At 42.5% G+C, this 26,961-nt stretch overlaps 1 protein-coding gene across 5 annotated transcripts in view; it reads right to left on the bottom strand.

The window, feature by feature from the left end:
• The window catches only part of pcdh15b (protocadherin-related 15b), a 323,144-nt gene extending 296,938 nt beyond the window's left edge, over window positions 1-26,206 (bottom strand). For 3 of the 5 annotated variants that reach the window (XM_037544216.1, XM_037544217.1, XM_037544218.1), the window contains exons 1-2: window positions 25,822-26,199; window positions 4,412-4,529 (exon numbers count right to left, since the gene is read on the bottom strand). In XM_037544216.1, the coding sequence (XP_037400113.1) occupies window positions 4,412-4,502 (91 nt within the window). In that variant the 5' untranslated portion in view covers window positions 4,503-4,529; window positions 25,822-26,199. Of the gene's footprint in view, window positions 1-4,411; window positions 4,530-25,231; window positions 25,294-25,821 lie in introns of those variants that run through there. The other 2 variants (XM_037544214.1, XM_037544215.1) reach the window with 2 other exon arrangements.
• Window positions 26,207-26,961: the final 755 nt, after the last annotated feature.

Below are 26,961 nucleotides of genomic sequence, written 5' to 3'. Positions count from 1 at the left end.
CCTACTGGGACAAGTTTTGGTATTGGAAAAAAAAAAAAAAAAGCATCAATAAAATAACAGCCCAACTCATAATATAATACTTCATTATATCTGGAACAACCCCACGGCTCAGTGAGTTAAAAGCTCCAGTATAAACTTGATTTGTTAATACTAACAATGAAAGTAATACTCCATAATACATAATGATGGACGGATGCTTGGGGGTATAAAAGAAAAACAGATCACTGGGTAAAAACTGAGCTGAGAAGTCCATCGTTTTCACTCTTTAACACAACCACCATCCACTGTACCTGGATCAATAAGCTATGGTTAAGTGGGCAGACATGCTACAAGAGATAAGCGTGAAGGTGTGTTCCACGGGCTGTGATGAGAGAGGGAAAACAGAGAAAGCTGGAGACCTGAACTGAATTTTGAGGTACCAGAAACGTGCCATGCAGGTGAAATACAACCACGAAAGTGCATGAAGTTTCCACCGGTCTTACTGAGAGTCATTTCAGGGCGAGATGGAGAGACCAGAGTTTTCAACAAAACCTGCATGACGTGTGCACTTCACAGCTTATATAACTATACCTGATTAACCATTAAACAACAAATCAATCACACAACCAATGTCCGTAAAAACATTTTCTGTTTGTAAAAGCTTTTTCAAAGGGCAGCGATGCACCATTTTGAAGGCAAACATCCTCAAATGACAAGACAACTACTTCGTTCATGTTCTGAGAGAGAAAGTGTCACGTACTGCGGTGTGAGGAACTCACTTACAGGCAGAGGTGGACAGTAACTGAGTAAATGTAATTAGTTTCTGTACTTTAGTATTTTTGGTGTATCTGTACTGAAGTTTCTCCGTTCTGGGCGACTTTTTCCTTTCACTCCACTACATTTCAGAGTCTAATATCCGACTTTTTCCTCCTACATTTTGAGAAATCTGTCGTTCCTTTTGGTTTCTGTGTGTATAAAAACGTAACATGTCAAAACAAAAGAAGCGCAAAGCCAGAGCACCAATGATGAACTAACCTAACCTGTAAAAACACCACAATATAGAAATATGTCCACATATGCAGTCGAGACTGGCGCGTTTCTTTTTTTCTGAATTCATACAAACACTTTCATTTTATAGTAAATGAGTTTGGGCTGGTTTATGTTTATGAACAGACGCCTACAGATCAACATAGTAAAGGAAAACTTATTTGTGATCCTGAGTTTAAAGCCAGTTTTTATTCAGCTTGTAACTGATTTACAAAGTCATCTGAAACTGAAACTTTGCTCGTGTGTAAAAAGTGATTTCAGAGCCACTCGGTTCTCCCTGATGGAAACTGTTTACCTTCAGTGTTTTGTGCTTCTGATCATTTTAATAGACGTCAGCGTCACTAATTAATGACGTTCTATTAAAAGACTGGTTTACCAAGAGAGACGCTGGAGGACTTTCACCTGAAATGAGTTCATGAAGCCAGTCTGGTTATAAAAATGATAACAGGACATCAGAGCCAGAATTACTCTTTTAGTACTTTTACTTTGTACTTAAGTACATTTGAAGGTAAATACTTTAGTACTTTTACTCACGTTGAGGTCTAAAGGGAGGAACTTCTACTTTTACTGGAGTGATATTTTACCTTGGGGGTCTCTACTTTAACTCAGGTACATGATTTGTGTCCTTCATCCAGCTCTGATTACGGGTGTGCACAAGTTACAAATAAGGACATGTTGGAGACTTATTGAGGCACACTGAGCTATGGCTCCTTCCTCCTAATTATAGCTCCTTAAAGAGCAGCTTGTTGCTACATCACAGTAACGAGCTCCTCCCACTTGCTGCGCAGCCGGCAGTTCGTTCTCCAGCTCCTTACTCTAAATTCCGGAATTGTCATGAGCTTTTTTGTTTTTTATTGAGCCAGTTTTATGGCTCAGTCTGATTTGGTCAGATTCTGAACACGAGGTTTCTGTTCATTTCTGGCTGATTCCAGGTTGTTCAGCTGTTCTTCTGTCACAGCTGGAGACTGAAAAGCTGCTCAGTGGTGACGACAGTTTGGGAATTTAGTGTCGTCTCATCTTCAGAGTCGGACCAAAGCAGCTGTCGGTCAAATGTAAAGGTAGCATAAAGTGCATAAAGTAAGTTGTGCATAAAGTAAGAAGTAAAAATGTTGAAATGGCTTGGGCGACTCCTACAGCTGTCATTGCTTAGCAATGCAGTTTTAGTGGAGTGATGCAGTGTTTGTGAAAAAAAGTGATATTACGGCGAAATAAAAGTTACGATCAATCTCAACCAATCAGCTTGTGTGACCGGAACTGTTGTATAATATTTTATATTCCAGTCGTTTCGTCAACTTTTTAGTTTTTGGTCATATAATCATGAACATGGTGGTTGGGATAGTGCAGTGGTTGACACCTCTGCCTTGTAGACTGGGGTTCAATCCCCACCTGGGCAAACACCCTACACTATACCAATAGTGTCCTTGGGCAAGACTCCTAACACCACCTTGGCCTCCCTGTGTAAAATGATCAAATTGTAAGTCGCTCTGGATTAGAGCGTCAGCCAAACGCTGTAAATGTAAATGAACATGTTCCAGCTGCTGGCCCCTTGGTTTAAACTAAATTGTGTTCTTATACTGGATATGTTTAATACAATTTTGGCTGTTTACTTCATATACAGTCCTTACAAGGAACACTTCGTAATATCTCAGTGCATTTTATAATTGACCTTTGATTTATCCTTTATTTTTGGGCTTGTCAATTAACAATGAGACTAATGCAGAAGGTGCCACAATTTGCTGATCTTGTATTTTTTTTTGGTGGTCGATTTTATGAGGTTTGTGTGAATTTATGTATAATGACCATTTTCCAACCTCTATTTATCCCCTTGTATTAAACATTTACATAAACTGATATACCTAAATTACCTCCGCTCTAACCGGCTGCCCTCTATTGTGCGTCATCCAAGCTGAAACACTCCTTATAACTACAACACGATCTGACGAAACCGCTGTTATCTGAATAGGTGGATTCTGTGGATAGTAGGTAAACACTTTTCTGACATCACAAAAATAAAGAAAGCCCCACAAGCTTTGTTTTACCCCATATATAATCTACACCTGCGAGAACGCTGGTGTCTCCTTTGTACGAAGTGTATGGAAAACAATGTTTTATCTATATAGCACAAAGTGAAGAGCGTATTTCATCATTTTCAGACACTTCAAGCTGATAAAGAAGAGTAACAAAAATCCATTGTCTAAGTGGGATGGATAATCTTTCTATCTGATTGCCTGTAGCCACCCAGATAATGGTAGGCTACTCCACTGATGTATATCCTCAACAACGTATGAGTGGTGCTGGCTGTCAAAACAGGTTGAAGGAAATGGGTTCCTGCACAAAAGCCAGGTTTGATTGGCACCCTGTATATCCTGCATGCTTGTATCAACACAGGAATCTCCTCTGTATGGGCTGTATTGAACACAGTGTTTGCATCCATATGGTACCGCATTGTTCACATAGATGCATGTTGTTTTAGCACCAGCTGAAGGCACAATCAAGGTCAATCAAGACAATTGGGCTGTACTTGCATCAAGAGGCAGTGGATATTCACATACACTGCGCATCAAAAAAGCCAATATTTTACGTTCTGTTTTTGCAATTATTTTTTTTTCTCTGAGCTGCACTTTATGGTTTTATAATCCAAGAAAAGTGCACATGCTCATTTTACAACGTAAACCAGTCTGTTTTTATTACAGTGTATTAAAGACACAATATATAAGCAAATTATCGCTGTTCTGGTTGTTCAGCCTGTATTGTGCCTTTCAAAAAGCCGTCCTGGTGCAAAGACTCCTTATAACTATGAGCTCAGTACCTTGGTCTAAACTGCTGTAGACTGAATAGGTGGATATGCAGTCATATGCAAAAGAGACCCTTATTAGTCCCATAATTTCACGTCTGCATTTAACCCATCCATGCAGTGAAACACCACATAGACACTAGTGAAGAGACACACTTGACGGAGCGGTGGGCAGCCCTATCCGCAGCGTCCGGGGAGCAGTTGGGGGTTGGGTGCCCTGCTCAGGGGCACCTCAGTCCTATACTCTCAGCTCAGGTGTTCGAATCGGCAACCTTCCGGTCGCAAGGCTGGTTCTCTAACCTCCGGACCATGACTGCCCCTAAATACAATAACAAATACTTTCAAGGAAATTTTGCGATAAGATATGGGCCCTGGGATTATTTCCATTTCACAGGCATTCGATCGCCCAGGTATCAATCCATCAGCCACATTCAGCGTCAATACAAGGTAGAACTAAACCCTCTTGTGAAATACTATGAAAGAGAAGTCTAAGAGGGAGCACATTTCAAGCGGAAAAAGATTCTCGACTAGTCGTCTTCTGATCCCAGCGTTCACTGCTATATTACACAAACTTCAAGGAGAAGCACCAACCGTCTGTGTCCTGAGACGAACTTGAAGCTGCAACTAAAAGGACTCCTATGCCTATTCCCAGCCATTTGAAGAGCCACGACCGCTGGCGCATCTTCCTCAAGCGTTACTGCATGCCCACCTGCAAAAAGAAAAGAATCATTATCATCTGTCTCACATACAGCAAGTAGGAAATTTTATTTAACAAAATCATCAATGGCACTGTCCTTCCCAGTGAACTGAAAGCAAGTAGTTGGAATTTTGTACAATGAAATTCTTATTTTTAAATTCTTAATTCTCTTTCTCCTGAACTGTAAAAAGTGACGAACAGACCAGTTAACAGGCCTATTTAGTCTTTAAAAAGGATTCTTAGATTATATTTTTCCAGTAAAGTATTTTGTAATCTTAATTACATAATAATATAGCTAACTAGATTCATGTTTTCTAACTAACACTAGTTTAGTATAAACTTGTTGCATTTACCACACATATCAATGTAGCTCAGCTCGTTTAAATAATAAAAAAATGAATTTGCAGTGAAGGTAACAGTCCTTTGTTGTTGTACGTTTTGTCGCATCACAACAATATTGTTATAATAATAATAATAATACAGTAGCCATACAATAAAGTCTATAGTATAATCTGCCTGTACCAAAAATGTTCCCCAGAATTCAACACGGGATGCTGTATAAATCTGTAAAACACATTTAAAGTATGACAATGGCTTGTGCCTTACTGTACAAATTACAGATGTTTCCAGTGTTTTGTTTTACATCTCATGACTAAAAGGTTCATGAGACTTCCTTATCATCACCTTGGGGCAGTCGTGGGCTGGAGGTTAGGGAACCAGCCTCATGACCGGAAGGTCGCCAGTTTGACCCCCAGAGCCGACAGCACATGACTGAGGTGTCCTTGAGCAAGACACCTGACCCCCAACTGCTCCCCAGGTGCTGCGGATTGGGCTGCCCATCGCTCAAGGCAAGTGTGCTCACTGCCCCCTAGTGTGTGTGCTCACTAGTGTGTATGTGGTGTATCACTTCACAGATGGGTTAAATGCGGAGATGAAATTTCCCCGTTGTGGGATTAATAAGGGACCCTTAATCCTTAACTTTGTTTACCCTGAGGAGCAATACTTAGACAATATTGGGCTTCGTTTCTCTTATTGCACTATAACCCTCTATAATACATTTCTACGTTTCCAATTCCTATATTTTATACATGTTTATTAATCTACATCAAAAACATCAGCTCACCATTCCCACAGTGGTACATGTCTATATTTGATGTAATATAATAGATAATTACAGCCCTAATAATAAAGATTCTACCATGTATTCAGTGGCATAATGATACTACAGTTAAATAACAAGAGTCAAAGCCATGACTATGAGGAAAAATAGCTCTCAAAATACTACACAATTCAACTGTACTTAAAAAGATGGACCAAAATATTTCAAATATGGACCACTAACCCTTAGAGGTCACAGTTATCACTGGTGACATCAAAAGCATGTTGTATTTGTCGCTTATAATTAATTGAAACAAGAAAAGAAAATCATATCGCATTTATAAAGAGAAGATTTCATTATTTAATTATGATTTGAGTTTAAAAACAAACATATTTACAGAATGTAAATGACAAACCCAAATGTAAATCTATGTGTCTAATTATGCACCTAATGATGCAATTTCATTATTTTGTTTGAATAACAAATAGAAGGCACTAACTCTTGTCTTTTTCCAGCCAATTTCCCAAAATATGTCTTAGATAGTCGGGTGTAACAAAGGCCATTTATAGTGTCTCTGTTGAGTTAAATTAATCTTAGCATTATAACAGAAAGTGTGTCTGGTGCTGTCTACTGGCCTACTGTAATTTTGGCTCTGATTTTCCAGCACAACAAAGGGTTTGGCCTTGGGGATGTTGCAGCAAACATAAGCTCTTTGTAAAAAGCAAGTAGAGGAATGGCATTTGTTGCACATATAACCTTTCCCTTTGAAGTCAGCAGGCAGGCTGATGGTGTTCTCCATGTGCAAGATGGAACGACCTACAGCAAAAAATACAGCTTTGAAGTTTCAGCTACATGTCTGAGGTCAACACACCCCTTGCAGGATGAGACTCGAAGAGCAACAGATTTTGACAGGGTTGCGGCAACAATATAGACCAAGGCCGACGGTACGACCGATGGTTACTCAGCGAAAAAGATATACACATAGGGCTTTGGCAACCGAGTGTGCACTGACTATGATTTACCACGTGGTGGTCATATTTACCAAAACTCATGGCTGTCTTACTACACAGTCTCTTATTAATCCCACAGGACGCAAACTCATGCTATGAGTTTTGGAAAGCACACCCATAAGAGCAATTCTTTCGTTCACAAAAAAAAAAATGTCCACATATTGAGAAACCAAACACATTTCTGGCACCATAAAAACAGTTAATTATAAAGTAACAGCTACAAAAGAACAAAAGCCAGAGCTCTACAATAGATCATCAAACGGCAAGGCCCCGACTCAGACAGACCTTTTCTATTACAATTATGTGCATTCTACAAAAAATAATAAGGCACTGAATACTGTTCTACCACTAATAAAGACTGAAATGTAGGAGCACATAGAGAGAATGTTTTAGCTCTATCCAATTAAAAGAGAGTGCCTTTTTCAGCAGGCAAGCTCTACAGGACCGACATACAGGCAGGTTACAGAACCTAACATATTTCAGGAAATGAAACATGAGCTGTGCTTGACAGCCACCATGTTCTTTTATAATGGCATCTGATTCATTGCAGATCATATAGAGTGGCCAAGCATTTCCAAATGCTATACTAAAGACATCTAGCCCAAAACTCCACACGCCTCATGTTATAGTACACTTCTTTGTCACTCAGGGCACCGACTTGCTTTACCTGACGTGCCAAAAGAGACAGAAGGTTCATTTCAGCTTTAAATGATTACATCAGATTTCCAGTGTGGTAATTGGCATCTTACCTGTGGCTGCATTTAAGTGCCTACCGTTAGAGACAGTGCCTTTTTGCCCTTGATACCATTAGAAAACTATTGTAGACCTCTACAACATCCGGTTCCTCCTCAGGAGCAATTTCCAAACAACTGAAGACACCACCAGCATGTGTACAAACAACTGTGCACAAGAAAACGCATAGACATTCAGGTCACGTTCAGGAAGCAGGGACAAATGGCTGAACAAACTTTGCTCAGAATGGTTCAGCTGAACTCATGGCAACAACAAAAGGAACTGGTGAAAGATATATCTACATCCGTCATTAAGTGAGTCCTACATCGCCATGGCCTGAAAGGCAGTCACGCAAGCAAGAAGCCCTGCTCCAAGACTGGCATACAAAAGCCAGACTGATGTTTGCAGGTGATCACAAGGACAAAGATTATGGAGGAGTGCTCTCTGGTCAGGGACTGGGACTGGGAAAAGCCTCTCTGTTATGTGTTGTGCCCTGTAATGGACTGCCGACCTGTCCGAGGTGAGTCCTGCTTTCTGCCCATTGACAGCTGGGAGAGGCTCCATCACCCCCCCGGGACTCAGAAGGATAAGTGGTATCGAAAATGTGTGTGTGTGTGTGTATGTGTGTGTGGGTGTGACTGGACGAGAGAGTATCAAGAGTTTTTGAATATGTATGAGGGAGTGCGTCTGACAAAGGGAGTGGGTTGTTAGGGTGGGGGAAAGCTGTGAGCCTGCTCTGAGTGAATTCAGCCCAGAATCAAAACTATTTGATGGAAGGTTATTAGGACTGCGACAAATATGTGATTAAATGTGATAAGTAATATATTCCCTAAGGAAAAGTCATTCAGACAAATGGTACAATTTATTTTTTCTTCTAAAAATTTTGCTATAAATGGCAATAAAAGGTGTTGAATCGTAACAATTTTTATGAAGAGGTGTTTCTGTGCATCAGTCCAACAGAAAACTAAGCTTAATGAAGCGCAGTTGCTACTGAGCCACCAGACGCGTGCAGCAGCAGCAGCATATCTAGCCAGCAACATAATCTGCCATCATGCGAAAACAGTGATTTATAGTTAGCCCTTCTTTCATGTCAGTCAAATGGCCCTTTCCTGTGAAAGACATGGAGATGTCTTGGCAGACTCGTAACTGTCTGCGTTACATCTCTATTTAGATAATGTCAGTTTTAATCACCTGGGTCAGTCCAAATGCTTCTCCTACTGCTCAGGATTGCTAGATAGCCTGCTCCCCACTGCATTTATTTCAGAGAATAAATAACAGCGCACTGATTATCGAGCTGTCCATTCGGAGCATAAAGAAACTTACTCAAATATATTAAGACTGACAGGTGAATTTGGTGTCTACTTGTGTATAAATCAGTTTGTGAGCAGCTTAAAAGCATCAGTCTAAAACCCCTCAGCCCTCACATTGACAAAGGGCTGACCAAAAGGTTTCAATTTAAGACAGAATGGTTAAAAAGACAGCGTCCTCCTCTTTCCCGCACTGCTCATCAGTGACACGTTGAAACAGTTGTTTCCTCTCCATCTGATGATAAAGCAAAGCGTTCTGTTAAAATGGTATATGCTAATTTTGTAATCAGATTTGAGCGTACACAGCTTTGATGATAAAAGGCCATTATGAGAACATCCATCCATCCATTTTCTAAACTGCTTCTCCGTCAGGGTCGCTGGAGCCTATCCCAGCAGTCATCGGGCAGAAGGCAGGATACACCCTGGACAGGTGGCCAGTCCATCGCAGGGCAGGCAGACAGACAGACAGACAGTCACTCACACCCAGGGGCAATTTAGCATGTCCAATCGACCTGACTGCATGTCTTTGGACTGTGGGAGGAAACCGGAGAACCCAGAGGAAACCCACGCAGACACAGGGAGAACATGCAAACTCCACACAGAGAGGACCCCGGTCACCCGGCCGGGGAATCGAACCCAGGCCCTCCTCGCTGTGAGGTGACAGCGCCACCCACCGTGCCACCGTGCCGCCCATTATGAGAACACATAATCGTAATTCACAAAAAAAGCCATTCACAAAATGAAGTCAAAAGGTAACTGTAACCTCACACTTATCATTTTGTATTGAACCTCTGGGATCAACACAGGAAAGCTCAAATTGTGACATATATTGGATCACCAGTGTTTGCATTGCCAGTTCACAATGATAACACCACCAACAACTGCAGAAAAAGCCCATTATGATCCAGATAACTTTTATATTGCAAGGTTATTCTGAAGAGCGTTGCCGGAATAAAAGGAAGAATAATAGTCAGAAAGACAGTGACATATGCTTTCAGGCCTGTAGACTTCTATAACATCAAAACCTCTTCTCTCTTAGAGTCAATCAGAGTGCTGCCATGCTCGTCCCAGCTGATCATTATGAACGGTCTTTGTTCTTCACAACCACAAGAGCCTTTGGAGAGACAGATCTAATTTCACCCTCTCTGCTGTCAGGACAGTTGCGTATCTTTCTCAATTCAAAGATCGTTCTCACCACATTGAAGAAGCGACTGCTCAACGGCATGCCTCGAGAAGGCAATGCACTGACGACAAGCAAAGACCATCGAGGGGAAAGTTTACAAGAAAGCGATTCTATCACATTTACTACCTCTGGAGGTTTGTACCGTTCACCGGGAATGTTAACAAAAACTCCATGCACATACTCATACCAGAGGCCCAGAAATGCTATGAACCTCCAATAAGCTAATGGCCTAGGACAGGGCTCTCCCTTTCCACTTTAATTCAACAAAGTAACAGAAACTACACCTGACGGCTTGCACGTACGCCCCAGCATACAAGATCAACAATTTCTCAAAGTGGTGCCTGCTATCCTACAAAAAAGCTGTGCTTTCACTAGAGCTCCCCGAAGAGAGAGCGCCATCAAATTCTGGATCATGAGAGAAAGAAGAAAACATCAGAAATTTCAATGAAAAGAACAAACCTCCAGGCAAGAGGCGTGAAAATTGACAAAATTGAATCTGCAAACAAAATATGATAACAAAAGGATAGCTGCATGTTGTCTGGTCAGAGACCATTCCTCCTGTGACAGAGGCACTCAGCAGAGTGGGAGCACTATTATCGTACAGATGTGAGGGAAGGCTGAAATTGGTCAGCTTCGGCTCTGAAGTGAGCGGGCCAGGATTCTGACAGAGATCAGTAAGGTAATGGGCCACACTGAACCCGTCAACACACCTAATCCATTACTCTTGCCCACGTCTCGCTGACTTCGGAGCAGTGCACCATTACCTCCTGCCATGCAGTGGATGGAAAACAACAGTCAGAGAATAATGAGGCCGACGTGAAACGCACTGCAACGGAACGGCAGGTAGCATTGACTGATTACTCCCAAAGACTATTAACCTATTGCAGAATCAACTGGCATCATGCTCTCCACTCGCACCGCTTGCACCGCTCTTCAAGGTGCTGCTGGCTTGAGCTCAACTGTGGAGCTTTGCGGTGTCAGTTCAGTGAAAAATCAGTTTTATAGAGATCGCTGCTTTTCAGCTTTGCACTGAAGCCACAGGGCTAATGTAACTAACAAGCAATGGGGACTTATGCACACAAACTAGTGTTGTGCAAACTGCACACCTTAATCTTCGGATATTTGCCTCAAACCAAATCAAATTCTTCAGTAACCACAAAAAGATTTGCTTATGTGTTTCTTGACCATGTGTGATGTATTGTTATCTACAGTACACTCCCAACAAATGTACTGGGGTAATACTCTCAAGGGTTCATCTTCAGTACCTTTTGCTTACACAATTATACCATATTATAGTGCAATTATATGTACTATATTACTTCAGAGTTGCACTGACTGCACTGGCTCCAGTCTTGACTCCTCTATTTTAAAATGTTATGAAATGGTCCAAATATGCACTTTTCACCTAGAGAAGTGAATATAGTGCATATTTGAAACTTATTTAATGTACACAATTGGACCTTAAGCCCTCTGTTAAACTGTTACGAGAGTAGATTTAGATTGTTTGTACGCTGATGATATATTACCCTATTATTAACAGCGTACGGCTGCTAACACTGTTTTAGCCTTACTAAACAGACTGAGAGCCTGAGACAGTTAGGCCTGTCACCGTTATGCAATTAACAATTATTCTTTGGTTATTTTATGACTGAAGTCTCTATACTGGCTGGTCAGCTTGCTTGCTAGTTCGCTTTAGTAACACAGACATGACTCACACAAACGTCTACACATACGCAGAATCGCACGTAGAGTCAAGCAAAGCTTGATTAAACTGATCTTGTTTGCAATCTCGCTTAACTTATTTGCTAACATCTGAGAAATGGGAGGATTTGCAGAGGAGGCCTGGCAACGGGCTGAGAAGTTGGTGCATTCATCATTAATATGATAAGATGTGGAGAACTACAGTTTAAAGTGCTTCATAGATTATATCTGTCAGGAAATAAATTGGCAAGAATATATCTAAATACTGACCCAGCTTGTCTGACAGGGGGCAGTCGTGGGCTGGAGGTTAGGGAACTGGCCCTGTGACTGGAAGGTTGCTGGTTCGATACCCAGTGCTGACAGTCCATGACTGAGGTGTCCTTGAGCAAGACACCTAACCCCCAATTGCTCCGTGGGAACCGTGGATAGGGCTGCCCACCGCTCTGGGCAAGTGTGCTCACTGCCCCCTAGTGTGTGTGTATATTCACTAGTGTGTATGTGGTGTTTCGCTTCATGGATGGGTTAAATGCAGAGGTGGAATTTCCCCGTTTGTGGGACTAATAAGGGCATCTTTGTTATCAAAAACATCTGAGATTCAATACTACATGGCTCAAATATCTAGCATGAGTGAATATAACATTAGTGTTAGCTACAATAGCAAACTCTCTAGAAAGTGAGAATTCTAAAACTAACAATTTACAGTCCAACATCGACATTTTACTGTAGACTTTCGTGCACTTATTGGTCGTATAATAGTGCTTGGTGACTTGGTGACTTTCCTCACTTTGAAGAGTGAATCATTAGTCAAAGTGTCTGTTTACTTTAGATGAAAGTGTTACTGATGTTAAACAGAGCTTCCCAAGTGATGACCACAGACGAAGCCTGAGTTCAAACAAACCAAACGCAGAATCAAATCATTTACTCAGCATTTGTCTCAAAACAGTAAAAGTTTACAGTTGTTCTCATACGTCATATGACGTCTTGTAGAAAGTGTGTTTTTTTATATGCATTTGCTTCAAACTGGCAGGCGAAAAATAAACCACACGTTCTCTTTATAACAAAAAAAAAACGATTGCGATAACTATCTGCTATATCTATATATCTAATGACTACGGAAAGCAATTACAAACAGCTCCAGTAATTACAGTTATGTAATTATGCACAATTCCATTTCCGAAGAAGTTGTGACACTGCAGAATATAAATGAAATACATTTTGCACAGCATCCCAACTTTTCTTGGTAATGGGGTTGTAATAATCACAACAATCGCCTACACACAGTGTCAGTATGTAGGCTCTCCAGTGCAAAACTAAAGAAGCAAACTTCAGAGAAGTCACTTCAGTCAAACACTGATCGACTACATCTGGGGTGACATTTGGCTGAATCCTTGCTTTAGGAATGTGGGGAAAACACACAGACACACATATTCACCCCTGGAGTGCATCCACATTCATTTCCACCTCATTCAAGGTCATCAAATGGTCTTGCCAAGTGTGCCTTAGCTTCCAGTTGCTTCCAGCTGCTTAAATTTGGCTTTCATTATCTCCAGCGCAACGGACGTGATGAGGGAGTACGGACTCTCAGCGAAACTGGACTCATTTCCGCAGTTGATGGACAGGCACAGCTCAGTCTTCCCGCCGAACGCATCATGACTCATTCCATCAACTCTAAGAATGTCTGCTTGCCCTCCAATGAGTGACACTTGTTGAGCCCATTGTCAATTTCACAGGAATTAAAGTAAGAAATAAGCCGGGCTCAAGCTTACAGTTGGTGTGTGGCACTACTCCACTTTCAGAACACACACCAAAAAATAAAATCAGGACGGACTCCTGAATGTCGCTGTGTGGACAAATAAAAAGACATGAACAAATTAAAGGCATAAACTGCAAGAGCCTGTATCTGCGCCTGCAGTTATTACATATTAACTACATAGCAGTTACTTACTAACCTGAGATTCAAACGTATACATAATTTCCACAGAAATAAGCTTTTATATCAGCTTATATATCAGCTTATATACTTATGCACTGATGTAATATATTTCACTCAAATCCGAATCGAGTTTCAATCAAGAAATCAGATTCAATTGGTGGGGCGATACAAAGATATTTCTCACTATTGTCACAAATCACATTACATGTCACAGCTTTTCTGGGCATATTTTGGATCGTCTGTAATTAAAGGGCATTGTCTGACTGCTAAAAGAGAGCATAATTAGGCCTGTCGAACTCAGTTTAGTGCAGTGGTGGATTGAAACCATCACAGAAAAATGAACTATTTTCTTATTGTGTCTGTTCCGACTTATCAAACCTCAGAAATACGAAATATCCTGATGCATATCAAGCATCGTCTTCAGGTATCGTGACGTTAAACTTTGGCCGTTTTACCCTCCCTTAAGGTCAATCCATTACTTTTTTCCGCGGAGTTGCTGAGCAATAAATCTTAAGATCGATAATTGAACAATAAGCTTAATTATTAGGAGCTTAATGTGATCATTCGACAAACAGGAGAGTAAAACGGCAAAAGTGGATGTGGTGTTTTAACGTACACCAAATCAATGGAATTGATGATGCAGACTAAACTTGCCAGGAGTGCTCTCTGCCTGTGTGTGTTCCAAACTCCAAACACAAGAGAGAATGATTCATACGACACACTCTCGCTTCACTCAATAATTCCCTCTGGTGTTTTGCTCCTGCATCCTAACATCGTGGAACACTGTGGGGAAATTATACAAATGGCTTATATTAGGCCAAATGGACCTGTTCTTTATCATTAATAGTTCATAGTACGACTAAATTAACTGCATTAAAGGACTTATCCTTAATTGGCACGTCGGGAACCAGGCCTTTCTCATAAAATTCACTCATAAACATCTGCAAAAGATCATTTGCCCAAGCTTATGGGAACATAGTTTCTCTCAAGTAATAATTTTTTTTAATGGTTGGCCTTCGTTGATAATCAAATATGAACGCGTAGAAAGCATGAGGGAGTACAAACATACTGTCTGCACCATCCAAACCACCATGCAGTTGTAATGTGTCTTTCCATGGAGAAGTATAACGGGAGCTTTTATTACTACACTGACTACACTGAGCTTTTATAGGTGCACCTACAAGCATTTTATCAGGAACACCCACCAAATAAACGCACTTTGTAGATTTTCAAATACATAGACAATACGCCAAGGGGGTTCTGTTCGTTTGTTCCTCCAGGCCTGTGGCCGTACCCCACGGCACGCCAGTTCCCTTGGCCACATCCCACGGCACGCCCAAGCCTCTGGACCCGCCGCCCGTCGGCGCGACTCCGGACCAGCCTGCCTCCGTGAACGTCGCTGCAGGCCCACCTGCCTCCGTGGACGTTGCAGCCCCTTTGTTCCCGCCTGTCCTGCCCTTTTCTGGGTCTGCTGCTCCCCATGGGCCTTTCGTTCTGCCTGTGTCTACTTCTGTGTCCCCTGTTTCTTCTTTCTTTCGTTTTTGCCCTCCTCTGTTCCTGGTGTCACAACTACTGTTGTGTCTGTGTCTGTTCATATTCCTGTTGTGGTTCCCGTTCCTGTCTCTCCTTCTGTTTCTGTCCCGGTGTCTGTTTGTGGGTCCGTTTCTGTGTCCCTGCCTGTTCTTGCTCCTGTTCCCTTGTCTTTCGCGTGGTCTGTCTTGCATTCTTGTGTTCCTCGTCCTTTTGTGCCTTCTGTCGTTCTTCACTTGGCGCCGTTTTGTGTTGTGCCTCCTTGTCCTCCCTCTCGGCCTTTATTTCGTCCTCCGTCTGTTCCTGTTTCTGTACCTGTGCCTTTGGTTCCTGTTCCGAGTTCCTCTGTGTCTGCTCCTGTGTCTGAGCCTGTGCCTTCTGGTCCTGTTGTTCCGTGTACTGTGTCTGCCCTGTTTCCTGTACCTGCTCCGTCCTCTATTCCTCAAGTCTTGTGTCCTGTCCCTGCTCTTTTCACCCCAGCTCCTGTCCCTGTTTCATTCTGTCCCTGTTTTTGGTCCCTTGTGTCTGTGTGTGGTTCTGTTTTGTTTGGCGCTCTTCGAAGCCACGTGCCTTGCGGGGAGGTACTGTCATGATTGGCTCCTCCCAGTCTTCCGTGTGCATCTGTTTACATGTCTATGTGCTTCTTTGTTTGGTTTCCTCCCTGTTCTGCCCCCTTGTTTCTTGAGTCTGCCCCTGACTGTTCCCACATGTTTTCCACCTAGGTCTTGTGATCCTTCGTTGTCCCCGTTTGAATTTGCGCCCTGTGTTTTCCCTAGTCTAGTGCTGCTCTTTGTTATGCCTGTCCCTCCTGCTCTCCGTGTTGGCTCTCTGACCATGGACCGTCTCGACCCTGGTTACGGATTTGCCCTTAAAAAATCTCGCTTTTCTCTGCATATGCGTCCGTCTCATCATCGCTCCCCAACGTTACACTAACTTGCATCATCATAGAACGCCAGTTTCTCAAAATTCTCCACTGCTCGTAGCACCACAGTCGACTGTAAGTGTTGTTATAAAGTGGAAACATCTAAAAGGAACAATATCCACAAAGCAGAAGACCAAACAAGCTCACAGAATAGGACAGCACATGCTATAGAGTTCCAAAGCCCTGGTGTAAAGCACACTACCATTGGACTGCAATAGAAACACATTCGCAGAGATGATGGATCAGTTCACCATCAAGGAGGCTGACAGATGAACTGGGGTTTGCTGGATGCCAGGACAACGTAACCTGTTAGAATACAACCTGACAACTGTAACGTTTGATGGAGGAGAAATGATGGTCTGAGCTTGTTTTTTTTTGCGGTTTGGACTCAGACTTAGATCCAGTGAAGGTAAATCTTAATGCAAAGCCTTACAATGATGTTATTACATAACTGCATGCTTCTAACTTTTGGAGGAGGCCCTTTTCTGTGCATAAAATAACGTCCATAAAGAAATGGCTTTGCGAGTTTGTGTGGAAGAACTTGACAGGCCTACAACAAGCCTTAACTTCTTACTTATATAATGTCAACACTGCAGCTGCTGGCCAGAAACATCACCTATAATCAGTGCCCAATCTCACTGATGCTCCCTTGACGAGAGGCGAATTATCGCAGCCATATATCTGGAGGAAAACTTCCTGAGAAGAGTGGAGGCTGCGATATTAGCAAAAGAGAAATAAAACTGCATATGAATACCGATGTTTGCACAAAATCAATCAAAATCAATATCAATAAATTAAGTGATTAACATTAAGTTAATCCCACAAACGGGGAAATTCCACCTCCACATTTAACCCACCCATAAAGTGAAACACCACATACACACTACTGAATACACACACACTAGGGGGCAGTGAGCACACTTGCCCGGAGCGGTGGGCAGCCCTATCCACGGTGCCTGGGGAGCAGTTGGGGGTTAGGTGTCTTGCTCAAGGACACCTCAGTCATGGACTGTCGGCACTGGGGATCGAACCGGAGACCTTCCGGTCACAGCCCACGACTGTCCCAAAATAAATGAGTTTTGTCACTGGGCCTATGTCAAAGCATAATTCATCTGGACTCATTGTGCTGAACAGCCAGTTGCCTCTTACTTTTCATGCAGTTTTATTTCAGTCTTAAACAAAAATGCCACCATGAGTACGAAGCTGCAGCTGGCTTCCTATTTGCCAGCTTCTTGTTCAGAATTTTCCATTCCACCTTAAATGGTGCAGCTGTTACATTCCAGCAAGTATGAAGCTGAAGCCCTGACAGAGGCTGCACCTTTCCTACGATATGGCATTGTTTCAGCGCTTTGAGCGCACATGACCCAAGCATCTCGGAGCAGAGAATACTGCTTATTTTTTCATGATTTTGAAACCTAATTTTATATACTTACTGATTTTTTTAATCATTCAAATTTGGGCATTCGAATCCCACACAGTGTAAGCTCTGGGTACAAAAAGGAACATAAAACAGCCAAAAAAAAATCATGATGGGTGCATCTCTATTCCCTACAGAATTGATATGCTTCTTTTTATCATTCCCCAGAAAGAACGCGCAACAGAGCACACCCACCCACGGATACAAACACACCAACAGGCACAAGGGCCACACCATTTTATATCACACAACACAAACATCAGGGCATTGCTTAAAAAAGGCAGAAACAGGCACGTCATGCTCGCATATAATAGAGCACAATAACGGCGGCACCTTTACTGCATGAGAAAGGAGCAGAGCATTTATGAATGAACAGAGAATGGATTCAAAATACATTGTATAAAGTCACTGAATGGCTGATCTTAAAAAAATATTGTCCATGTACAGGAAATAGGCTGGAAAGCAGCTTCAAAAGCAAGCACTACCCTTCCAGGGGTCCGCCGTTTGAAAGGTATGGAAACTTTCTTTGCCATCAGGCATTTCTGTCAAAAAGAAGGATCTCTGGTCCTCTAAGCCCTGGATCTGAGTCGAACCTCGGAGCAAACAGAAAGCCTTGCAGGGGTCTGTTTGAATGACAGCCTTCATCAGCAGGGGGTCTAGTCTCTCACAGGGGTGGACTATATGATGTTATTATCATTATCGTGTCACTTTTTTGAATATATGATGCGCATTATCAGTGCTTCTACGATACCAAACGATTTTACAAAGTTTATAGCTATTACAGCCTGTAAGCATCACCAGCCAGGCTATAGTAACTGCATAAACTGCACTGTAACAAGAAGCTGACTGGTTGTCAGCTCATTATAACCTTATAAGTATTTTGTTCATTTATTTTGACCAATTTACTGATTTATCCGTCGTTTGAATAACTTATCTACTAAGGTAGATTTTGCATTTTAGAAATGTTTATTTATCAGCATCTGCATCAGAAGATATGAACATGAAAAATACTGGATACTGGATATCAGCATCAGCTCACAATTAACAACGGGTGCATCTCTGTTATCTAGTCTTGTTTTGTGCAAAGAAAAAAAAGGCTTTTACATTTTTGCTACGTTGCTATTTTGAAAGAAAGAGAAAGTCAGAATTTATTATGTATTGCATCCTATAATTACTCTATTACTAATTGTGTAATTACATTAGAATAGTGTATTTGAATAACAGAACAACAAGAAAGACAGCATATCGCTGCTGTCGGAAGAAAAGCTCATATTTCTAAAATGGTAACTTTACAGGAGAAGGAAAAAACATACTTTACTTTAAACATAAGTCAATGGAACCAGACATCTTTCCAAGTCATTTTGGGTCATTTCTTTTGGTCCATTCATCATGAAATTTACAGTCAATGTAAAGGGCGACAGGTATTTTTAAATTATGTCAAAAACTTAAAGGCAACATAATTGGACATACGAAGTTTTGTTCCGAAAACATCGACATATAGACTATATACACACTCAAGTTCATAAATATTTGAATATAGACAAAGGCTTTGATATTTCAGGTTTCTACCACACAATTTAATAAATAAAATAATGAATATTACTGCAGACGGTCGAGCATGCATTTCACGTACTGAAGGCAAAACTGAAGGTAAAATGTCTCAAAAACATGCAGGACTGAAACAGTACTTGGTACTTGGAGACGGTACTTGTCTGACTGCATTGTGCCGAGTTTAAAGTTTGGTGGAGGGGGGATCATGGTGTGGGGGTGTTTTTCAGGAGTTGGGCTCGGCCCCTTAGTTCCAGTGAAAGGAGCTCTTAAAGCTTCAGCACCAAGAGATTCTGGACAATTTCATGCTCCCAACTTTGTGGGAACAGTTTGGGGACGGCCCCTTCCTGTTCCAACATGACTGCGCACCAGTCCACAAAGCAGGTCCATAAAGACGTGGATGAGCCAGTTTGGTGTGGAAGAACTCGACTGGCCTGCACAGAGTCCTGACCTCAACCCCACAGAACACCTTTGGGATGAATTAGAGCGGAGACTGTGAGCCAGGCCTTCTCGTCCAACATCAGTGTCTGACCTCACAAATGCGCTTCTGGAAGAACGGTCAGAAATTCCCATAAACACTTGTGGATTAAGAATGGAATGTCACTCAAGTTCACATTGTAACGCCGGGGAGCGATGAGGAGGCGGACGCATATGCTGAGAGACGCGAGACTTATTCGGGGCAAATCCAGATTCGGGGTCAGGACAGTCAAGGGTCAATGAGCCAACAGTGGGGTATCAAGGGACAGACATGACTTAAATAAAGACAGACTGGAAACATACACTACAAACAATCGAAACACCAAACAACACATCAGACAATAAATCAAACACTTCGCACAATACAAAGAGCAGCAGCACAAACAAAGACCAGCAAGGAAATAATACAGAGACAACGAGGGGCTTAATAAGTCACAGGTAATGGATACAATCAAGGGCAGGGTCTGGAAACAAGGGGACAGGACCAAAACCAAAAGAAAAGCACATGACAGGACTAAAAGGTAAACAAAAGCACATGGAGGAGTGGGAGGGGCCAATCGTGACAATATGCATGTGAAGGCAGACGAGAATATTTTTGGCAATATAGTGCACTTTCATATGACCAAAACATAGTGCATGACATTTATTACAAATGAAAGGCTGCCTGATGCCTCTGGTCAAAGTTGGGCCAAATGAATGGGAGGGACTATCATCACTAAGTAGCTGATCAAAGGAGTCCTGTTCAATGAGGATGCTGCAGCTAAATGACCATTAATCGTGGCTCCCTGAGAGCAGAATGAATACTATTAGGCACCGTTTTTTAATGAGGCAACTAGGGACTGAGCACAATGATGGCCAAAGCAGGATTAAGCAATGGATTAACAGGTGTTATGCTAGGCAGAAGGGACATGGGAAAAGACACACAACATGACAGGCGTATGGGGCATAACTGTGAAAGACAACGGCAGATGTCTGTTTTTTGGCAGCTACAGCGAAAACAAGACCGTCTTGTTGGCACGGCGTTAACAGGTGTGACAGAAATAATCTCAGATGCTTTTGCTGATCAACAGAAGAAGCATGACACATAAAGACAGTGCATAAGGGGCTGATCAGAAGGAGCAACACTTAGTGAAAGACAGAGAAATGAACATCTTTACACTGGAGGAGACACTGTGCTAAAACAGACGTAAGCAAATGTCCCAGAGTGGCACTGGTTGAGTGCATGAACTGTATGATGGGATTCTCAGGACCAGAGTTCCCCACCTTGGCTCTGAAAGAAGGTGTAGCTGTCAATACGCCATGCTGGGGTTCTCAGAACAATGGACTGGCCACGACAGAGCCCAGACCTCAATTACATTGAAGGCGTTTTAGAGTTCTTGGATTGTGAGCAGGAGAAAATGCAACCAACTTCTAAGACTGAGGTGTGGAAAAATATCCCTGGAGATTTCCCTGAAAAACTGAAAGCAAGTCCCTGGAAGGGAATGTAAGCTATAACAAAGGCAAAGCATGGACACACTGAATGCTGGAAACATTGACATGATACGTAACTGGTGAGGCTTCTGTGTAATGTCGAATGCTGAAAAATGAATAACTTGTACTTGATGGTCATTTTGAATGGAAATGAAACAGGTGGTGCCTGACTTTTTCACAATGCTGTATATCTTGATATTTTCCAGCCTTTTGGTGGTGAGTTTATATCTCTGCACTCATTCACTCTTTCAGAAATGGTTTAAAAGGGTGACTTTTCAGTCTAGAGAGCCATGATTTGGACTAAAGATTCATTTATAGCATTTTACCAGACACTCTTATCCAGAGCGACTTACAACTTGATTGTTTTACGCAGGGAGGCCAAGGTGGCGTTAGGAGTCTTGCTCAAGGACTCGCTATTGGTACAGTGTAGGGTGCTTGCCGTGGTGGGGGACTGAACCCCAGTCTACAGTGCAGAAGGGTTACCCACTACACTATCCAACCACCAAGGTTATCCGCTAAAGATTATCAAAAGTATTGTACATTGTAAAGTGACAGAAGTAAACGATGGAAGTAACAAACTGTGTTTCATTAGATTCGGTATTTTACCGTAAAACGTCTGTCTTAAGAATAATCAAGGTCTGTTTTCCACTAATTAAATAGATGTAGACTGGCAATCAAGAACAACAGCACACATGCATGTTCGTATAGCACCCACTTAAAAAAACACAACAAATGACAAATATTCACAGTAAATTTGGGGGAAATTCAGACGCGACTTTGATCCGACTGGGATTTTGTGGGGCTATGTGAGAAGAAAAATCCAACCACTGTGGATAGTTGTATGGGCAGCGGTGAAGAACGTGTGGGAAGCAGTTCTTTAAAGTCATTTAAAACATTAAGAAAGACGACAAAGCAGGCTGAGGTTGTCTTCAATACCAGATGATCTACAAAACGCGGATAAACATCACACCCAATCAGAACCGCTGTGGCTGTTTTTCGTAATGATTACTAATGCGACATAAATAAAGACGCAGGAACAGCTCGTGGTGTTTCTCAGCTTTTTGGCAGACGTCGGGGCTCGAAAACACCCTCACACTGCTTTGTCATAGTTTCCTGAAGTTTAAAATGAAAATGATCTAAAGGAACGGCTTCCCACATATTTTCCAGTTTCCACCCACAGTGGTTGAACTTTTATTTTTCCCAGCGTAGATCTCGTGGGTTTTTAAATCAGCCCTGAATTTTACTTAATTAACTGTGAACATCCTTCAGTTGTTGTGGTTCTCTTGAGGGATTTGCTTCATTTGCATTCAGTAGGGTCTTCAACTTGCATGCTTTTCAGCTAGAGTGGGGTGGAGTTACACCGGCATTTAAAAGTGATGCCAAAGCAAAATCCAAGCCTGTGTTAAGTTAGTCGATCGGTCTACACGTCCAAACACCACAGAACAGGTTTAATTTCACCTTCCAGTCTTTTAAACAAGCACATTCCCTCAGATTCAAATCATTTATCCCTAATGCCTTAGTATTACGCAGCACTTATGCAGTGACTGTGTAAGCGAACAACAATTTTCGATTCTTTTAATTAAAAAAACGCCGGACAACACACTACAAAAGCGACATACATGCTTTTGTGTCACTTACAATGCCCCCCAGTCCAGGACAAGCTACATCGATAATATCTGAAGACAGTTTGAAGGTTTGAAAGAAATTAACTTTAAAAAATGCAGTAAATTAATAAAATGCAGATATTTAGGCGCAGTGGCGTAGCTTTGCCTAAGCCCCCTGCTCTTCTTGAGTGCAATAAATAATAAATGCGTTAACAAATATTGGTTTAAACGATTGATGTTATTCTGATATTAGAAAATAGCTTCAATTACAAGATTTACTGACCTGTTTTGTAAAATACTTACCTGGATTTCTCAGTTAGGCAGCAGAATTTAAAAAGGGAAGCCTCTATTGTTTAATACACAGTATTTTGTGATTAATTTAATGATTTTATCCTTCATTTTTTACATTTATTTATTCATTTTTTTATTATTTATTCTTTTTTTTGGGTAGTTTTGTTGTTGTGTGTGTGTGTATGTGACCGTGTACATATACATATGTTTCAAAAAGGCAAAAAATGGGAATTTTGTATTTTTGTGATTGGAAGTATTGTATTTTTCCAATAAAAAAAAAAGGGAAGCCCAGCGTATTGCGAAATATCTCTGTAATGCAATCATTAAGATGTAAAGAAAGACATTCGGAGTAGTTTGAGGTGAAATGGTGCATGAGTGGTGCTCATAGGAACAATTATTATTATTATTATTATTATTATTATTATTATTATTATTATTACAACACACCGGAACCGTGTTAACGCATCTGAAAGCTACCGCTCACAAAGCTATTGCAAGCATGTTGCCTGATGCCTGAGCCTTTGTGTTACGATAACTTTGGCATAAGATGTTTGGCTAAAGTGTACTTTTATTTATTCATAGCCGAGAGAGATGCATGCAGTTGTAGGGCAGTACCTAAATATTCCTAAATTTATGTTTTACCACTATTTTATCAATTACCACCGGTTTATTATTATCCACATGACATTTAAAACTCGTGTACGTGGGTTCACTGTTCAAAAAAAACTAGAGAAGGTTCAATTGGTTTGACAAAGCCAGCTAACAACGTTTTTAAAGTTAAACTAGTCACAAAACACTGTTAATTGTGGTAACTTAATTGGGTTCATACAATAATTCCAGGTAGTTGCTATGGATATTACGTTGCTATGTATTCCAGCTTGAAGTTAAGTTACTTGGAGGTTGTTAGGTGGTTGAGACCACGTTGCTAGGCCATTGCTATGGTGTCCCAGGTGGTTTCCGGATGTTGAGCATCTCCTCATTTGCTCCAATGGGGGAAAAAAAACCCAGGCAACCCATTCTACGAGGTTTTGTGGCTCTAGCTCCAAAGCTGTAGGAGGAGCAGTAATGTATACTATATTTCCGTTATAAACGTGACGATTCCTGCTTCCGAGTTGGTCATTTTCTCCACACTGAGCCATGTGAACACTCCGAATGACTGCTACATAAAGCGACTGAACTATGCAGACATTCTGAAAAATTCTGAGGAATTCTCCTTGAAGTTTTCCAGCTAAAATGAGAAATTTTGCTTTGTGAAATAGCCTTTTACCATATGACCACACCATCCAGTCTTCTCTAACACCTGTAATTCAGCTCAGGAACAGCTCAGGAATGAGCAGATTAGTTCAATCAAGTGTGCCGAGACCACGGAAACCATCACAATTTCCAGAGGAAATGTGAAAAGCCCGAACAGCAGTTCCTTCATCAATGACCCTGCTTGACTCACCGACTGATCACCTGACTTGTAGACACTTACAAGCAACAGCAGCAGAGCTACGGGACTTAAGGACCAGGTGGTGTGAGTCAATAATTAATGAGCGAGAGGGGAGGAGGGTGGCCCACAGGTGATCTAATAAAGAAGGGTTATCTATATAGAGAACAGCCACAGCAAGGTTTGGGGGAGGGGGTAATCACATTCATTTAGAATGGCCTAGGTGGCTTCTTCTTGAAAACCTGTTTCAAAAGGTTTCCAGTAAGCTCGCCTCGTCTCTGGAGGAGCAGTTCAACTATGGGCCAAAAGGTAGCTCCCCTCACACTTCACAGAATGTTTTAAGCTTTTAAACCAGGGGTATCCAGTCCCCGTCGTGGGGACCCCAAAGTCTCCGCGTCTGTATGCTTCCCCTCATTTAGCACATCTGATTCAAGCTCCCCTCATGTGGTTCACAGAGAAAACACAAACATATCGCTGCTGTGAGAGGAAAATCTTGCATCTCCTAAAATAGTGACTTTACAGGAGAGGGAAAAAACCTCCTTCACTTTCAATGCAGGTCAATGGAACCAGAATTTTTCCCATGTCATTTTGGGCCGTTTCTTTTGGGCCATTCCTCACAAAATTTACAAACAATGTAAAGAGTAACAGACACTTTCAAATTATGTCAAAAACTGAAAATGCCAAAAATGACAGCAACGATATGCAAAGTAGGTTATGGGGTCCCCAGCACTGACCTGGGGAACCAGTGCTCTCAACTACGTAAACGCTATTAAACCAATTAACAAGCAATTATGCACTGCGTAGTCTAATCTCAAACAAAGGGTGACTCTCCTCAGAAAAGTGCTGACATCACCTCATCTGAAGGACATCTCTTCCAACCCAACCCTGAAATGAATGTATTCCAAGCCTGGGAAGAGCGTATCCTGCACAAGTGATGCACACAGGGATGCCAGGTGCGTATCTGACCATCATCTGCGCAGGTGACTAGCATCATGTTCGTCTTGACCACGCGATTAAAGAAAGCCTTTACTTTAATCCCCCTGTCTCGGTCTACACCTGACCTTAAACTGACGCTCTAGCCATCCTTTCGCGCTGACCACTGCGCTGAACCTCGGCGAAACACTTGCGGTGGATTTCACTCTCTGGACACACTTTCGTTTGAGAGCTGTTAAACTGGCGAGGGCAACAGATTGCTGGGAACGTGCGGCGTAATTGGATGAAGTGCTCCATAATCTGCTCTACCTGGACGAGCTTTACAGAGCGGGGCTACGCAGAAAAGAGGAGGCGGCTGTTTAAAGAAATAGTTCTAGCGAGGTTATTATCCTAACCGCGTTCCTGGCCGGAGTCACACAGCGACAGGTTGGGGGGAGAGAGCCGAAATCCGTTTCCCGAGGCTGGACACGGAGCCGCCGGTCCCGGGCGCAGAGCACACGAACACACCGCTGTGGTGAACCGAGAAGGAAAAAGGCAAAAACACAATAATAAATCGCCTCAAAGCAGCGAGGCAAGTGATGTCAGCCCGTCCACGGGACAGCGCTCAGAATCCAGCGTTTCCAAAACTGGGACCGCGTCGTACCGGCGCCCCAACTTTTCCCATTTAGATCAATTCAGTTTAGTGGAGGAATAAGAGCAGCGCGCGGGGGAGGCTTACCGTCTCAGCCGCAAAGCCATGGAAACAGTCCTCAACTGCACACGATGAGAAAGTGCCTGAGAAGAGAGCGGGTGAGAGAGAGAGAGAGAGAGAGAGAGAGAGAGATAGAGAGACTGCCTCTCTCGCTCAGGAGCTCGAGCGCCCCCTGACTGTCGAAACGCGCCACGCGTCCAACGGTCGAAGATCCAGCGTAACACGATACCAGCAAAAAAAGAGCGAAAAAGCGCGCTAGAAGCGACGCGCTGGTGCTGCTGGTGGGCAGATCCGGAGGTCAGGGGCAGTTAATGGTGCCCCTCGAGTCCACTTCGTCTGGCCAGCGATGTTCAGAAAGCGAATGACCCTTAAATCGCCCCGCATGCGCCTGACACGGGAGTAATCCCATTACACTGTGTAGACAGTGGACTCACACACACACACACACACACACATACATACATACATACACACACACACACACACTCTTTCTCTCTCTCTCTCTCTCTCTCTCTCTCACACACACACACTCTCTCTCTCTCTCTCTCTCTCTCACACACACACACACTCTCTCTCTCTCTCTCTCTCTCTCACACACACACACTCTCTCTCTCTCTCTCTCTCTCTCTCTCTCACACACACACACACACAGACACACACACACACTCTCTCTCTCTCTCTCTCTCTCTCTCTCTCTCTCACACACACACACACACACACACACACAAACACAGTGTGGTGGAGGCAGAGTTACCGCTGCCAATGGAATCCAAACGCAGTGGTTTGTTTCAGGTAAGGGAGAAAATGTCTGGCGTCTGAGGAAACACGACCCAAAGCGTCGTACAGTGGGCCGTAGTACAGTGGAGCACAGTGGACTTGTGTACAGTGCTGGAGTGAGTGAACTCCTGCACGGCCACACAAGTTGTGCTGCTCACTGTGGAGGAGAGGAGCTGTAATGTGGTTCGGGCTTTGGGAGGGGCTGTGCTCCAGTGTAGATGAAGCTCCTGAGTCCTGAGGTAGACGTGGTTTGTATTAAGGGGAGCAATGCTATCAGTCCATCTGTTGCCTGAGTGGGATTACATTAAACCCAGTTGAGCTCCAGCATTCAGAAAAAAGCGCCCAGTAGGTGGCCGTCAAATAAGCACAGGTCTAAGCATAGGAGAAAGG

Source organism: Pygocentrus nattereri, chromosome 13 (genome assembly GCF_015220715.1).
Source record: "Pygocentrus nattereri isolate fPygNat1 chromosome 13, fPygNat1.pri, whole genome shotgun sequence".
NCBI classification, from domain to species: domain Eukaryota; kingdom Metazoa; phylum Chordata; class Actinopteri; order Characiformes; family Serrasalmidae; genus Pygocentrus; species Pygocentrus nattereri.
The sequence above is the reverse complement of the archived record's forward strand: the minus strand, read 5'-3'. Positions and strand labels throughout refer to the sequence as shown.